We start from the raw sequence: 15,639 nt of genomic DNA on the forward strand, positions 1-15,639 counted from the left end.
GGTTTAACCCTTGAGGATTTCTCCTTGACAAAATTTTGTTGTTGTCGTCGTCATCCTCTAGCTGAAATGGAAAGATGGGAATGGCAAGCTGACAGTGGAGAAGAAGGATTACGTGCTCCAGCAGGTGCACTGGCATGTCCCCTCCGAGCACACCGTCAATGGCACCAGGTGCGCATCCATGCCAAAGGTTAGAGCTGAGAGATAGGTTGAGGTAACTAGGAAAGACCCCCTCCCTCCTAGAGTCCTAGACTCCTAGTACAAGATCAAAACAGCTAGTAGATATATCCATATTAATGGAAATTCAGATATGAAAATGCAAGAATGGGTACCGTCAATTCAAGCACGGTATCGTTGGTCTCTTTTACTAGCCAGCGGTATGATGACAGGTTCGACATGGAGATGCACATGGTCCACCAGGACTCCAACAGTGCCCGCGCCGTCATCTCGGTGCTCTTCTCCACCAAGCAAGCCGGACACCCCAGCAAAACCTTGACTAGTGTACGCACTGTCGTCTCCCTGGCCAGCAAGGCGTGCACCATTGTCATAGCGCTGATGTTTCACTCCATGGATGGATTCCTGCTGCGCAAACTCACGGATAAATAGTTGAAAGAGAAAACGAGGCGCTCTTTATCAGAAAAAAGATATTGAGGTGTTTCTTTTGCTGGTATGTATATATGTGTGCAGATGGGGCCATACTTCAAGAGGCTTGCCGGTAAGGATAACGAGGATGAGGATGTGAAGGAACCAGTGGATCCATCTCACTGGGTAGACGAATCTTCAGGCTACTACAGATACGAGGGCTCCCTCACGACACCGCCCTGCACCGAAGGCGTTATCTGGACCATCATGAGCAAGGTATTTGTTTAGGTTGTGTGCAATATGGGGTACTACGTGAGCATTTTACTGAATGTGTCTACCTGCAGGTAAAACACGTAACGGAGGAGCAGATCAAGCTGCTAGACGGAGTCTCCGAGGTACGTAGGTGAAGTGAGCATGCACCCTGAACAAAAACCATATGGTTCACCTGACTTAATCGCACAGGATATGAATGATCATTTGCATTGGACATGTCTTGACGGCTTCCCCCTTGTTCTCTCACGCAGAAACCAGAAGAGAATGATCGCCCGGCTCAGAAGATCAATGATCGTGTTGTTCGCTACTACGAAAGTGAGTCAGCAAAGATTGGGACGGAGAAGAAAACATAGTTGTGGTACTGCTCTCCAGGACCGCGGAGCTGTGGCTCTGTCCACCTCTTCCCTCCGATTCAGCTCGGAGAACTGAGCCGAGACTAACTATAAGCACATATAGAATAGATGATGATATGCACAAAACAAAAATCCAAGATAAGTAAATGATATGCCGATAGGTCAGTTTTTCCATATGCTTCATAGCTAATACTGGAGCTTGTAGTTTCACCGGCGGACACAAAAAAAAAGCATACAGTGAATTTCCTTCATCTGTTGATGCTATGTTGATAAAGACATGAGAAAAGTTTGAGATGTAAAATGTTCTTAATGGGGTCCATATTACTGTGAAAGAGATTTTTTTGAACTTACACCTCTTATAATTTTCTGGCGATGTAAACAATTTTATGACCTGGAAATTTCCAGGAACATTTCCTCATCATTTCAGATAGTTTTTTCTATGCTGGCTTGAGTAAAAATGCCACACCTAGTATGTAGGCAATATAGTCAGTAGAAGGCGCAGGCAAGTGATCAAAACAATAATCTGATGGTTACTGATGCTTTTCAGAATTTGATATACTGAACAGAGATACAGTACTTATTAAAATATAGTTGGCATATGGGTGGTTAAACATTCCATATGTGATTGGTTTAATCCAATGGCAGTATTCAAAAATCAAAATTCAATCCAAACAGTTACCACCAATGTGATTCATAAAAGCAAAATCAAGTGCTGAACTGATATCTTTCCTAAATTATTTGTAATCCTTGGGTGGAATATACGGTTTACTCTTTTCGTACTCCAAACATATAGCTACCAAAGGAAGTGACTCAGCAGAATATTCAAGATACTTGGTGTAAGGCAATACACCTACAAGCCAATTTGTCGGTTTTCATCTGCTTCATAGCTAAGGCTACACCTTGTCGTTGTACCAGCATACCCAACATAGGACATGATGAACTATTTTCATCCGTGGTTGCTGCTATGTCGCGAAGAAGTTGACAAAAAATTGAGGTGTATGTGTTCTTAATCTGGACCATATGTAAATGAAGAGCAAAAAATTGGATATTACACCTTGTATAATTTCTTGGGAGATGTAAAACAGTTTTGACCAGAAAATTTCGTGGAAAATGGCAACATCAACTATGTGAGCATTTTTCTTTTTCCTGTTGGGTGGAGTGGAAAGGCTTACCTTGTCTTTAGACAATATTACGGGCAGTCAAGTGATGAAAATGATAATTTGGTGGCTACGGACACTTTTAAGAAATTTTAATATGCTTAACAGAGAATTTGAAAATACAGTTAGAATATGGGTGGTTTCCGAGCGGTTACCAGCGATATATTCACGTGTGTTTTTTTTTTTGCGGTAACATCTTTTTGGCGGTATCCGAGCGGTTACCACCAATATATCCAGGGCAGAATATTATTTTTCCTAAATTGGCTTTGTAATCCCTACGTAGAATATATATCTTACGCTTTTGGTACTCCAAAGAGATACCAAAGCACTTAGTCATAAGAGACTAGGAAGAAACTATTCTGAAATAAACTTACTAAATTCACAATAATTAAGTTTTGTCCAAATTAAACAGTAAGAAAACATATAGGACATCTCAATAGTCCAACTTACGGATCCTATCATCCTAAATCAGTAAATCAACAAACAATGACACGAAACCAATCAAGCGAACACATCACTAGACTGCATTGATGTTCAGGTATTTTTTTATAGCGGTCACCAGGAAGGGCTAAAAGCCCTCACCTGAACATTTTCATTTAAATAAAGATGGGGAGAAAAACTCACAGCAAGATTCAGGTATAAAAATTGTCATAAACAAATTGTTCAATAAGGCAACAAAGAGAGGTATAAAGAGTTCCCAAGCACATTTGTTGGTCAAAATAGTCTGAAAAGCAAGCTCCAGTCACGAAAGTTTTAACCAGATGAAAGTCAAGTAAACAACAGAACTTTAATATCCAACATTGTGTAGGTGACAACAGTGGCCACGAGCAAGTGATTTAACATAGTTGGAATCTGGGTGATTTAACATTCCAGACGTAACTGCTTTAATCCTGTTGAGGAATTCAAAATAAAAAATAAATTCACTTTTTTTGGCGCGAACATCTTTATGGCGGTATCTCAACGGTTACTGCCAACTATCCAAGCACCGAACGAATATATTTCCTAATCTGGCTACCAAAACATAGATAAATTTGGTCAATAACAATAGGAAGTAAAGTAAAAGACGTCTCGGTAGTCCAAATCAACGGATTTCAATCAACAAACAATGACAATAAAAACAATCAAGCTAACATGTCATTAGACCACATTGACATTCATGTATAAAAGTGTTCATACACAAATTGTTCACTAAGGCAATGCAGAAAGGTTTAAGGAGTTCCCAAGCACATTGGTTTGTTAAAATAGTCTGAGCAGCAAGCTCAGATCCCCAAACTATTAAGCAGATGAGCATCAAGTAAAGAAAATAACTTAGTAAATTACTCAAGACGCTAAAACAATCACCATCCATCAACAATTACCATAATTCAAAAATAGTCTGAAAAGGCAAGCTCCAGCCACGAAACTATTAGCCAGATGAACATCAAGTAAATAACATTGTGTATGTGACAGCAGTGCTAGCAAGTTATGAAAAGAATAGTTTAATGGTTACTGATGTTTTTCGAAAGTGATACTGTTAGAAATATAGTTGGAATCTGGGTGATACAACATCCCAAACGTGACTTGTTTAATTCAGTTGCGGAATTCAAAATAAAAAATAAATTCACATTTTTTTGGTGCGAACATCTTTATGGCAGTATCTGAACGGTTACTGCCAACTATCCAAGCACCGAACGACTATCTTTCCTAAATTGGCTACCAAAACATAGTTAAAATTTGGTCAATACCAATAGAAATAAAACTAAAAGACATCTCAGTAGTCCAAATAAATGGATTCAAATCAGTAATTCAACAAATAATGACAATCAAAACAGTCAAGCTAACATGTCATTAGACCACACGACATTCATGTATAAAAATATTCATACACAAATTGTTCACCAAGACAAGGAAGAAAGGTTTAAGGAGTTCCCAAGCAGATTGGGTTGTTAAAATAGTCTGAGCAGCAAGCTCCGGTCTCCAAACTATTAGCCAAATGAGCACCAAGTAAAGAAAACAACTTTGTAAATTACTCAAGACGCTAAAACAATCATTCTCCATCAACAATGGCCATAATTCAAAAAGGGTATATAGTAACAAAAATGAGTCATCAATTATTCAATCAAAATTGTTTCAACAACAGGCTCTAGTCATACAATTGACTAGAGGAATATCAAGTAAACAACATAACTTCATAAGTTACTCAAGAGGCATGAACAGGCATCCTCCAGCAATGACAATATCTAAAAACAGGGAATATGGTAATAAAAAAAAAGAATGAAGTAAACAACAGAACTTCACTATTCAACATTGTGTATGTGACAGCAGTAGGCACCAGCGAGTTATGAAAAGAATAGTTTAATGGTCACTTACTGATGTTTTTCTAAAGTGATACTAATAGAAATATAGTTGGAATCTGGGTGATTCAACATCCCAAACGTGACTTGTTTAATTCTGTCCGTGGAATTCAAAATAAAAATAAATTCACATTTTTTTGGCGCGAACATCTTTATGGCGGTATCTGAACGGTTACAGCCAACTATCCAAGCACCGAACGACTATCTTTCCTAAATTGGCTACCAAAACATAGTTAAAATTTGGTCAATACCAATAGGAAGTAAAACTAAAAGACATCTTAGTAGTCCAAATCAATGGAATCAAATCAGTAATTCAACAAATAATGACAATCAAAACAGTCAAGCTAACATGTCATTAGACCACACGACATTCATGTATAAAAATATTCATACACAAATTGTTCACCAAGACAATGAAGAAAGGTTTAAGGAGTTCCCAAGCAAATTGGGTTGTTAAAATAGTCTGAGCAGCAAGCTCCGGTCTCCAAACTATTAGCCAAATGAGCACCAAGTAAAGAAAACAACTTTGTAAATTACTCAAGATGCTAAAACAATCATCCTTCGTCAATGATGGCCATAATTCAAAACAGGGTATATAGCAACAAAAATGAGTCATCAATTATTCAATCAAAATTGTTTCAACAACAGGCTCTAGCCATACAATCGACTAGAGGAATATCAAGTAAACAACATAACTTCAAAAGTTACACAAGAGGCATAAACAGGCATCCTCCAGCAATGACAATAACTAAAAACAAGGAATATGGTAAAAAAAAGAATGAAGTCCTCAATCAAATTTATTGAAGAATAAATCACGCGGCGCCTCCTTTTATTCGATCCGCACCTTCCTGTAGTTTGTGTACTTGAACTTACATATCTCCTCAAAGAAATCGTCAGCAGCGTCATGGCAATTCTTCATCTGTGAGATCCTGATGACCATTGCCTGCAGGTTGACGCTGTACTTCACGAGCGATTCAAGAGTGCTCAGCTTCTGTTCAGCATTGAGGGGTGAGCGCACTGTGATCAGCAGCTCTTCCAGGCAAGGGATGGTGAACCTTGAATCCAGCTGCATTGGCAAATCACAGGAATTAGCCATGGTCACACATGTCACACAAATAGTTGGTACTACGGTGTCGCAATAGACAGGGCAGGGTACTCACGTTTTTCAGGCTGTTTCTCTGGCAAAGAGCGGCGAACATAGCGCCATGGATCTCAAATTTCCTGAGCCTGGGGTGGCCGTTGAAGAAGTCGACCAGATCGACCTCGGGGAAAGGCTGGAGCACGTCGAACTCGCCACAGAACTCGATCTTCATCACCAGGTGCCTCACCTGGCTGGCGCACTGCAGCACCGCGCTGACGGCGGCCCAGCTCCACTGGACGCCGCGCAGCGAGAGGAATTCCAGATCTGGGAGCTTCCCAGTGTCCACCTTATACACCCTCCCTGCACCGTTGCATTGCAATTCACAACAGAGCATATCGAATTCAAAGAGCACGAGCTAAAATTCAGAGATACGGAATTTGCGGTTAACTGAAATCAAGGTACGATCCGCGGACCTGTGCTCTTGGCGATGGAGAGGCGGCGGAGGCTGTGGCCGCCCTGCAGGCTGATCCAGGTGAAGCCCTGCGCCTCGAGCGACTGGAGGCGGGGCGCGGCGAGCAGGAGGGCGCAGTTGCCGCCGCCGAGGAAGTCGAGGCGGCAGCGCTGGAGCATGGGGAGGCTGAAGGACACCTCGCCGGAGCAGTCGCAGCCGAGGAGGGAGAGGTCGGTGAGGCTGGGGCAGGCGGCGAGGAGGTCCGTGACCGCGGCGTCCCGCAGCGGCGCGCCCACGATCTCGAGGACGCGGAGGCCCTGCAGCGGGCCCCACGCCGGGGCGTTGGTGAGCAGCACGCCCCAGAGGCGCAGCTCCTCGAGGCCCGTGGCGAGGGCGATGCAGTCGAGGTACCCGGCGTCCAGCGCGTCCCTGTCGGCGGCGGCGTCCATCCGCAGCTCGAGGACCCGGAGCGAGGCGCTGCGCATGGCGAGCCAGGCGGGGAGGCGCGCGAGGGAGAAGGGGCAGTAGATGACGAGCTCCCTGAGGCGCTCGACGGCGGCCACCATGCGGCCGATGGCCTCGTCCGCGGCGCCGCCGCCGACGGCGGCGGCGTCGAAGGCGTTCCGGGGGAAGAAGAGCGCCGGGAGGTAGGGCACGTGCTCGCGCCAGCGGCGGCAGACGCAGGCGCAGGCCGCCACGTCGCGCACGTTGCTGAGCATGGACAGGATGTGCTGCACGACGCCGTCCGGGACGGAGTCCATCCCGCCGCCGCCGCCGCCGCCGCGCTCCATCCGCGCGGTGGATGGGGGGCGGATCGGACAGGCGGCCAGATCAGGAGGCGAGTGTGGGGGAAATGCGTCTGTGCGGAGGGGTGCGTTTGAAATTTAAACGGGGCGGAAGCGGAAGTGGGCGGCGGCGCGTGCGTGAGGAGCCCGCTCGGCCGCTCGTTGGGATTTCGAATTTTTCGCTCGGATTTGGGAGGTTTCGCAGGGTTTGAACCAGGGTCTCCGTGGCTGTCTTTGACTCTCTCTCAGACGGCGGCGGAGAGGTGTGCAGAATTTCTAGGTTTCAGCGGCAGGATTTTTAGGAGCGGGGCCATGCCGCGTGATGATTCATGAGGCTGGGCCATGGGCCTGGACCGGTTGCATTCCTCTTCTTCGTTCTAGAAACCTAGCCAATTAATGCCTCCACCTCAAAAAAAAAAAACACACCACAGAATGCCTTAGTTCTTACTGTGTGGTTTTTTTTCTCTCAAAAAATGTTCTACCCAGCGAATTGTTAACAGCGGACGGACGGTATGCGTGGGATGAGCCGAGGAGGAATGCGAAGATGAAGAGAGGGAGAAGGAAAAACAAGGAGACGGTACCCACCGGCTAACATCAACACCGACGCATATCGACACTAAGAGAAAAGGCTTGATGAGGACGATGTCCTGACTTGATGTCTCATATCTATGAAGGGTGGAAGTGGGAGGCGGGTCGAGGGGACGAAAGCTAAGGATGGAGGGCGTCCATGTGAGGAAGAGGAAACAAAAGGAAAGGTGCAAAGACGACCAAGCTATGAAGCGGAGGTGGACAACGATGGTGACAGAAAATAAATACCATTTTTGCTGTATATTTGTATCGTGAATTTACGATTCACGTAAAACTGGTACTCAGTTAGCGGATTTTGATGTCTTAACAATTTGCTACGATATGTAAACATATACCACTAGTTATTTCCGGGAAGTATTCACAACCGGTTGTCCACACTATCTCGAAAACGTGGGCAACAAGTTATATGGGAAAATATGTGCATTTTCAAAAAATTATGTAAAGGAGTCGATGTAAAGTACAAAAAATGTAAAATAAATATGGAAAATCACTTGGACAAAATGATATTCGAATAAGGGAGCCCGAATAGGTTTGTAAAGCATTACGGTCATGTGTGTACCTACATACTGGAAAGTTGATAATTTTAGACAAATATAACCGTAAAACATTGAATCTCTCAAATTATTATCTTATTTTCATACCAACCAAAGATGCATACAATATGTAGGCTATGGACACATTGTATATCGTTTTTGCTATGTATTTGTATTGTGAATTTACGATTCACGTAAAAATGGTATTCAATTAGTACATTATGCATCGGATATTACGATGTCATAGCAAGTTGCTACGGTATGTATTTTGGGGAAGTATTTACGACTAGTTATGCCTTACCGGTCATGTGCACACTATCTCCAAAACTTGGGCATCAAGTTATATGGGAAAATGTGTACAATTGAAGAAAAAAAACATGCAAATGAGTGGATGTGAAGTTCAAATAAAAAGGAAGAACAAATATGGAAACTTACTTGGCCGAGGAGACAAGCCCGGAAAGGTTTGTAAAGCACTATAGTCATGTGTGCACCTAGATACTTGAAAATTGATTACTTATGCAACTATAACCGTAAAACATTGAATGTCTTATATTATTATCTTATTTTCATGCCAATGAAGGATGCATAAGCTCGCATTATTACAAACCTAATCATTTTCAAAAAAAAAACTCGGTGAACAATACATGGTATAACAGATTTGCCAACCACAATACATGCCAAACGTTGTGCATTTTGTCATCCATATAAGGGGGAGATCGTCCACACGCAGCAACTATTGAATCGTGAGGTGTAGAGAAGGATAGATGCATGCATCGAGGCCTGATTCAACCAGCAAGACCAAGTCGTATTGCCTTTGTTGAAGTGTTAATAAACTTTTCAATGATGTTACACGCTATGAATGATAATGACCATACACATACACATCGTTTGATAGGTTTATCGCTGGAAATATCATGCTCCCTTTGCATTTCTATGACATTGCCTTTGGATGTGGATCTAAAGGGAATTCACCATAACAATGACAATATGAGAACTGGCCTACCATTATCTTTGAAGTAGTTTGCTGGTAAAACTAGTAGCTTCAACATCGACCTGCCTCGAGACTCGAAGAAAAGGGTGATGTGTGAGATGTGCCAACTTGTTGCCGCTAGTAGTGACAAACCTAAGGCAGACAAAAGTGGGAGATGGGGCGATAAGACTCGGATTAAGAAGAGATTGTGGCAATGTAAAGAAGAGAACAAATGGAAGGGGCAAAGATGACCAGGAGACAAAACGGATGTGGACAACAATAGTGGCGGGAAAGAAAGTGTATATCTTTTTTTGTATGTTGGTATTGTGAATTTGTGATTCACGTAAAAATGGTATTTATTAGTAAATTATCGTCATGTGTTACGATGCCTTACCATCTATTTTAGGGGTGTATTTACAACTTGTTGTGCACTAACAATTATCACGTGCACACTAACATGAAGTTTTATGGAAAATGTGTGCATCTTTTAAAATTATGTAAAGTAGTGGATGTGTAGAGTAAAAAAAAGGCGAAAAAAATATGGAAAATTACTTGGACAAAAAGATATTCAAACAGGGTGGGCCCGATTAGGGTTCGTGAAGCAGTATAGTTATGTGTACACGTACGTACTCAAAATTGATAATCTAATGACTATAACCATAGGGCATACTCTCAAAATCTTATATTATTGCCATGCCAACTAAGAATGCATAAAACCACATTATTACAAACTTGGTAAACTCAGAGAAAAGGGCATGCTATAACAGATTACCAAGCAAAATCAAATAATTATCACATACTAAAACTGTATGCCTCCCATCAATTTATTCACGCAATTTTGCTCTATAGCACTCATCATATTACAATTACTATACAAACCTAAAGTGATAAGGACTATACAATAACTATACAAGACATACAATGGTAAGGTCTACTTCCTGTTTGTTGAAGAAACTCTAAACGAGGTTGACTCCACATGTGATAGTAGTACTTGTTCGAGAAGCATAACACATATTAAAGGTGTTAGAACTATATTCTAGTTAGTTTCTTGAACATTCTAGTATGATATTTTATGTTATCTTATATTACTTTTCCTACTCAATAGAATGTCCTATACCAAAAGGTTTTGCATGTTCAATGACCTTTTCAATATTGCAACAATATGATTTGTAAATTAAAATAGGATCTAGTATAATTCTTGGAGTTCCTAAATACATGTGCCTGATGTTTTGAAAGGTTTCATGTCAGTGTTTCGTTCGGGGGTGTTTCATCCACTTTTGTGAAGTTTCAGTCTACCTTTCATTATCATTTTTTGTTACTTTTCGGTGTTCATTTAATTATTATGTGGTGTAATTTTTCCATTTTGCATTCAGCTTTTTTTTTGTAATTGCACTTTCACCTTCATTTTTGCTATCTGCCTATATGTTTTGTTAGTTTTGTTGCAATTGTTATTTTCTACTTGTTGCAATTGACTTTTTTTATTTTGTTATAATTTTACTGGTTGTACCACTACTAGGAAAAGGCATATAGCTGCAAAGGTTACCGCCGGTGCACTCAATTTTAGGTACGCTGGTGCTATTTACCACCGGCGCGCCACTATATAGGGACGCCGGTGATGCTCCCTTACCGCCGGCGCACAACCATATTTGGTGCGCCCGGAGTAATTTGCGGCTAGGTTCGGGCCACGAAAAATGGGCAACTTCTCCTACTGTCGGCGCACCACCATATTGGTGCGCCGGAGGTGATTGATTACCCCCGGCGCACCAATATGGTGGTACGCCGACAGTGGGAGGAGCTGCCATTTTTCCTCCACCCCCACCCCCTTGACCGCCTTTTCAGTTTTCGAAAAATAAAATAAATGATGGAAAATTAAAAAAAAAAAATCCTTTGAAATGCCCATGTATTATATCATCTAGTTTTATTGAAAAAATTTAAAAATGAATTTTGATATATTATGCAAAATGGCATCATTTTTCGGTAAAACGGGATTTCTAGTTGATGGGCGTAGGTTTACGCGGATCCTGCAGGAATTCGCCGCGTAAACTTTTAGGCCTATTTCTAATTAGATTCGTTTGTCTGGTTCGTCACATCCATGATAGATTAAGCAATCACGGGATGCTATGTAGTAGTATGTGGATTCAGATTTGGCGATCTTGTGTCTAATTTGTCGGTTGTTCTGCTAGAGATCTTGGAGTTTTTTCTTTTATAGTTTGGAGACTTTTTGCCTTTCAGATATTTTATCTCTTGCCTTGTCTTAGTAATAGACTAGATGACCCCGTCATGAAAAAAATCTGGTAATATGATAATTTTGTTCTGCAATACATGTTGTAACTTTCTCGATTAAAATCCTTAATTATTTGGACCAAATAATTAACTTTTTATAGAACTGGGATGTAGTTTTCAATGATTCCATGCCATGTGTTTGCCTTCATGACTCTATATGTTTAAGGAAAGACCAAGTGTCTTGCAGTTAAGAAAAAAAACATATTTCAAAAGAAATCTTATCTGTGCAACTACTTGTCCTGTTTTTATCCTTTGCGCTAAAGAGGCATGAATTTTCTATCAAATATTTTTCAAAAGTAATAATTACATTTATATGTGTGGAAATTGGAAAGTTTGCTTTCTTAGTTCTTCCAAAAGAAGTGTTCTTAACTTCTTTCTTTCACCATTCAGTAGTTATGCTAACTATTCATGCTTTTTCTCCTGACAGTATTGGTCTTTCAGTAAGAAGGAAAAAAAACAACTAATGCCGGAAAATGTTTTCGCGTGCTAGAAGGACACCTTGCTTCAGAATTTGCAGGGTAGCTTTTCAAGATAGTTGAAACACAAGAGTTGTTCTACGATGGGGCTAGTTGTGGTAGTTCAACCGTGTACCATCTTGGTGGACATGGTTCAAACAATCTGTCACCTGTAGGCTCCATTCACAGCGTTGAGTCCTCTGGGTCAGTTCTCACCGTCTCAAGTTGCAGTAGCGCTACCTTCTATGTTCGTTGCAAATGGAGCGGCAATATGGGAGAACGGAAGGGAAATATTTTGATGCAGAGATATGAGATAGGAAGATTACTTGGTCAAGGGAGCTTTGCTAAAGTTTACTATGGCCGTAATCTCAAGACTTCACAGAGCGTTGCCATTAAGGTGATCGACAAAGAGAAGATCTTAGAGTGTGGGCTTATGGATCAAGTAAGGAGGGAGATATCGGTGATGAAGTTGGTAAAACATCCCAACATAGTCCAGTTGTATGAGGTGATGGCCACAAAGATGAATATATATTTTATGCTAGAGTATGTGAAGGGGGCGAGTTGTTCAACAAGGTTCAACGTGGAAGGCTGAAAGAAGATGTTGCCCGCAAGCAATGGTAAGGAAATCGGTAATCGTTAACTGCTCGGTCGGCTTGGGAGTAGCGATTAATCGGAATTCGGACGATTAACTGATTTAATCGGTTGACTATTAATCGATGCAACCTACACAAATTAGCACTTAAAACAGTTTATATAAGAAAAATAATAGTATATGAGCCTCTATATGTATGTCCCTACTTCTCTAGAGCCTAAAATCCCAGAAAAACGTGTACGCTTCTCCTCTGTGACCTAATCTTCAAGGTCACGAGCGAATCAGGATCCACTGGCCGAAGCCGCGTTCCTTCCTTCCACTTCTTCTCATCTCACCTCTGAAGTTTATATTCTCCCACCACCTACCTAGGGTACGACCCCTCTTACACCTCAACCACCTAATGTATTGAAGGCGTCCCCGACCTCCTCGATGAGCTCCTCAAGGTGGTCGAGCTCTTGTATCTGAGGTTTGGGTGACTGCAAGTAACTGGTATGGGAGGGCAAGGAACTAGTTAGCGACAGTGGAAATTGAGCTACAAGATCCTGCAATCAAGCGGGAACTTCGCAAAACCTACTTTATTGGAGAGGGGTAGCACCTGTACTAGCGATATGCATTGAAAATTTTGTAATTTTTTTGGCCAAGTGTAGTAGTTAATCGGAAAAATACCTAGTAATCGGACTTTGAGACTGATTAATCGGCCTAAAGGATTAACACAAGGGATTAATGGTAATCGACATGGTCAGGCCCCTAGTAGCGATTAATCGGCCTAGTAATCACTGAATCGGCCTAGTTTTTGAACAATGCCCGCAAGTACTTCCAGCAGCTAAACCGTGCAGTTGACTTCTATCACAGCAGAGGGGTCTATCACCGTGATTTGAAGCATGAAAATCTTCTTCTTGATGATAATCGCAACTTAAAGATCTCAGACTTTGGTTTGAGCGCACTTGCAGAATGCAAGAGACAAGATGGGTTGCTCCACACAACTTGTGGCACTCCTGCATATGTTGCTCCTAAACTAATTTGTAAAAAGGGTTATGATGGTGCAAAAGCTGATATCTGGGCTTGTGGAGTGATCTTATATGTGTTGTTGGCTGGTTATCTTCCTTTTCAAGACAAGAATTTGATGGATATGTACCGGAATATATACAAAGCAGAACTCAAATGGCCAAGTTGGTTTTCTTCGGAAGCCCGGAGGCTTTTGCATCGCATTCTTGATCCAAACCCTGGTACTCGTATCTCGTTTTCAGAGATCTAGGAAAATCCTCGGTTCAAAATAGGTTTGGATTCATAGCTAATTAATTATAGCATACAGACTGAGGATGTTGTTCCTGTTGACATGGATCCAGTTTTTGATTCATTCAGTAGCAGTACAACTAAGGCCACACGCGAGGAAGAGAACCTCACCAATTTGAATGCATTTGACATCATTTCTCTTTCATCTGGTTTTGATCTCTCTGGTATGTTTGAGGACAACTCCAGCAAAGAGTCAAAATTTACATCTACTAGCACAGTTGCGGCAATCATCACAAAGCTTGAGGACATTGCAAAGAGCTTGCGGCTAAAGCTCATGAAGAAAGATGGTGGATTGTTAAACATGGAGAGTTTGCAACCGGGTAGGAAAGGTGTAATGTCCATCAATACTAAGATATTTCGGATTACACCAAACTACCATCTGGTGAAAATCAAGAAGACCAATGGTCACTACTAGGAAAAGGCCTATAGCTGCAACGGTTACCGCCAGCGCACTCCATTTTAGGTACGCCAGTGCTATTTACCAGCGGCGTGCCACTATATAGGGGCGCCGGTGATGCCCCCTTACCGCCGGCGCACAACCATATTTGGCGCGTCGGGAGTAATTTGCGGCCAGGTTCGGGCCACGAAAAATGGGCAGCTTCTCCTACTACCGATGCACCACCATATTGGTGCGCCGGAGGTAATTTAAATTACCCCCGGCACACCACCTGCCATTTTTCCTCCACCCCCCCCCCCCCCCGGACCGCCTTTTCAGTTTTCGGAAAAATAAAATAAAATGATAGAAAATTCAAAAAAAAATCCTTTGAAATGCCCATGTATTATGTCATTTAGTTTTATTGGAAATTTTAAAAAAATGAATTTTGATATATTATGCAAAATGGTATCATTTTTCGGCAAATCGGGATTTCTGGTTGATGGGCATATGTTTACGCGGATCCTGCAATTCGCCGCGTAAACTTTTAGGCCTATTTCTAATTAGAAGAAGATTTGTTTGCATGGTTCGTCACATCCATAATAGATTAAGCAATCACGGGATGCTATGTAGTAGTCTGTGGATTCAGACTTGGCGATCTTGTGTCTAATTTGCCGGTTGTTCTGCTATAGATCTTCACTACAAGAAAAGTTGCCATGGCCGACGAAGTTGAAGTCGCGCCGTGGTTGCTAGTGTACCATGGCCGACGATTTTGGTCCCTCCGTGGTGCATGTCAAAACTTTTTTTTTCTCGTTTTTGAGGCCACCTAGCCCGACGAAAGCGGCCAAAACGTCGCGTATGGTGGCCCGGGACGTGGTGCATCGCGAATTCTCGGGTTCGCCGGCCGAGTCAACGCAAATCCGCACCGCCGAGGGATGTAGGGCCCGGATGGCAGCCTCTCGGCATTGTTTTTTCTCGATCGCGCCATCTCGTTCAACGTTCTCCGATCGAGCCGTTTACGATGCGGGATCATGGGTCCCGCATGTCATCCTCTATGAACCAAAATTCTTTCTATTCTTGGATTTTTTGACCCCCGATTTCGGCTACTTCCTTTTTCTTTTGATCCCTTGCCGCCTTGGAAACGTTGAGACCGCTGCTGCTAAATGGGACCCGCATGTCATCCTCTATGTGCAATCAACTTTCTTTTCTTGGAGTTTTTTTGGCACCTCAAATTTGGTCACTTTCCTTTTTCTTTCGATCCCCTGCCGCCTCTCAAACGGTGATACCGCTGCTGCTAACCTGGGACCCGCATGTCATCCTCTATGCACTATAAAACTTTCTTTTCTTGAATTATTTTTGGCACCTCATATTTGGTCACTTGCCTTTTTCTTTCGATCCCCGCCGCCTCTCAAACGGTGATACCGCTCGTTGCTAAATGGGACCCGCATGTCATCCTCTATGTACTATAAAACTTTCTTTTCTTGGAGTTTTTTTGGCACCTCAAATTTGGTCACTTGCCTTTTTCTTTCGATCCCCTGCC

At 42.3% G+C, this 15,639-nt stretch overlaps 1 protein-coding gene and 1 pseudogene across 1 annotated transcript; one reads left to right on the forward strand and one right to left on the reverse strand.

Annotated features, from left to right (window-relative positions):
* Positions 1-5,289: 5,289 nt before the first annotated feature.
* Positions 5,290-7,018, reverse strand: LOC124652659 (F-box protein At1g10780-like). Its single transcript, XM_047191698.1, has 3 exons — positions 6,250-7,018; positions 5,856-6,136; positions 5,290-5,761 (listed from the first exon to the last, which is right to left on the reverse strand). The coding sequence occupies exons 1-3, from the start codon at positions 7,016-7,018 to the stop codon at positions 5,525-5,527; spliced, it is 1,287 nt and encodes a 428-aa protein (XP_047047654.1). The 3' UTR covers positions 5,290-5,524.
* A 5,057-nt stretch (positions 7,019-12,075) lies between these two features.
* On the forward strand, positions 12,076-14,141 carry LOC124656994 (annotated as a pseudogene).
* Positions 14,142-15,639: the final 1,498 nt, after the last annotated feature.

Source organism: Lolium rigidum, chromosome 5, assembly GCF_022539505.1.
Source record: "Lolium rigidum isolate FL_2022 chromosome 5, APGP_CSIRO_Lrig_0.1, whole genome shotgun sequence".
Lineage (NCBI taxonomy): Eukaryota > Viridiplantae > Streptophyta > Magnoliopsida > Poales > Poaceae > Lolium > Lolium rigidum.

Bases quoted from the DNA above. Each gene is read 5' to 3' on its own strand.
- LOC124652659 (XM_047191698.1), bottom strand. From the start codon at position 7,018: ATGGAGCGCGGCGGCGGCGGCGGCGGCGGGATGGACTCCGTCCCGGAC. The intron at 6,137-6,249 runs GTCCGCGGATCG...GCAACGGTGCAG, and splicing joins CTCCATCGCCAAGAGCACAG to GGAGGGTGTATAAGGTGGAC. The intron at 5,762-5,855 runs GTGAGTACCCTG...TTGCCAATGCAG, and splicing joins AGAGAAACAGCCTGAAAAAC to CTGGATTCAAGGTTCACCAT.